This window comes from Hipposideros armiger, unplaced genomic scaffold, assembly GCF_001890085.2.
Source record: "Hipposideros armiger isolate ML-2016 unplaced genomic scaffold, ASM189008v1 scaffold_41, whole genome shotgun sequence".
NCBI lineage: Eukaryota > Metazoa > Chordata > Mammalia > Chiroptera > Hipposideridae > Hipposideros > Hipposideros armiger.
The window spans coordinates 2,438,979-2,440,154 of NW_017731391.1; the positions used below are offsets into that span (position 1 = coordinate 2,438,979).

The 1,176-nt window shown below is 49.5% G+C and overlaps 1 protein-coding gene across 1 annotated transcript in view; it reads left to right on the plus strand.

Annotated features, from left to right (window-relative positions):
• The window catches only part of LOC109380871 (NKG2D ligand 1-like), a 20,243-nt gene extending 19,067 nt beyond the window's left edge, over positions 1-1,176 (plus strand). Inside the window, exon 4 of the mRNA XM_019638915.1 lies at positions 1,112-1,176. Coding sequence (XP_019494460.1) covers positions 1,112-1,176 — 65 coding nt within the window. The remainder of the gene's footprint in view (positions 1-1,111) is intronic.

Genomic DNA, 1,176 nt, shown 5'->3' on the forward strand with positions numbered 1-1,176 from the left:
CCCAGGGCAGAAGAACAGTTGTTGTAGAGATCGAGAAGAATTGTGTGTATGTAAATATTACAAGTTTTTTACACTCATGAGGCCCAGAAGCCAGGGTGGACACAGGATACAGAGCAAGACCAGGAGGGAAAATGGGAGTAGCAATGCAGTGGATACCAGGTGGGAACAAATGACCTGTGAAGACCCGACGCTGAGCTCTGTCCCATGATGGGGCACAGACCCTCTCTCCCTGCCGGGCAGACCATGTGTCTGTGGAAAGCCAATGGATGCATTAGCGGATCCTGGGCATTTGGCTTTGAAGGAAAGATGTATCTCCTCTGACTTTGAGAACAGACACTGGACTCAGACTGATAAAGAGACATTGGACAATCGCAGAGATGTGACTGATTCCGCACAAAGATCCCAAATGCAGACTGTGTTGTCTGGCTTGAGGACGGTCGGTGCCCTGGAAGGGGATGCTGGAGATGCAGGAAACTGAACAGAGAGTGAGTTCCCTGGAAACGAGATGGACCTCAGTGTGTGTGTGTGTGTGTGAAAAAGTGATCCACCCACAGTGAGTTCTTCTTGGGAGAACAATAGCCATAGGAATGTCCTACCATCCTTCCTTTCCCTGCTCACCTCCTGACATCTCTTCCTCACTGCACATACCTTTGGACCATTCACTGTGGATTATCTGCTGACCCCAAACATGAGGACTTTACAGTGTTTCCAGAATTTTTTCGTGTTCTGTTCCTTTTCTTCTCAGCGTAACTTTTCTTTTTCGTCTCACTTAATCTATATCTGGAAATCCTTCAATAGCACCTCAACTGTCAGCTCCTGAGAGGACATCTCTACCAACTTCCTCATGTGTCACCTCTTCTTCTGTCACAGCAGCAGTGACAGGTCATATTGTAACCTTTGCTTCCCCTGTTAGCTGTATGAGGTCCCCTGAGGACAGTGTCCAGCCCCCTTCTCACCAGTCCAACCCCAGGGCCTGTCCCTACAGCTGCCACACAGTAGAGGGGTAGAAACTGTCTGCATTGTAGGATTACCTGGAGCAGCAAGAGCTGAAGAGGCTTCTCCTGAGATTCAGGGTCTGGACTAGGCTGTCCCTCTTGTATTTCCATTTCAGCCCCACCAACCATGGTCCAAGGTACAGCCCAATCCATGGCTGAGTGCATCTCGCCCAGCCTTTGA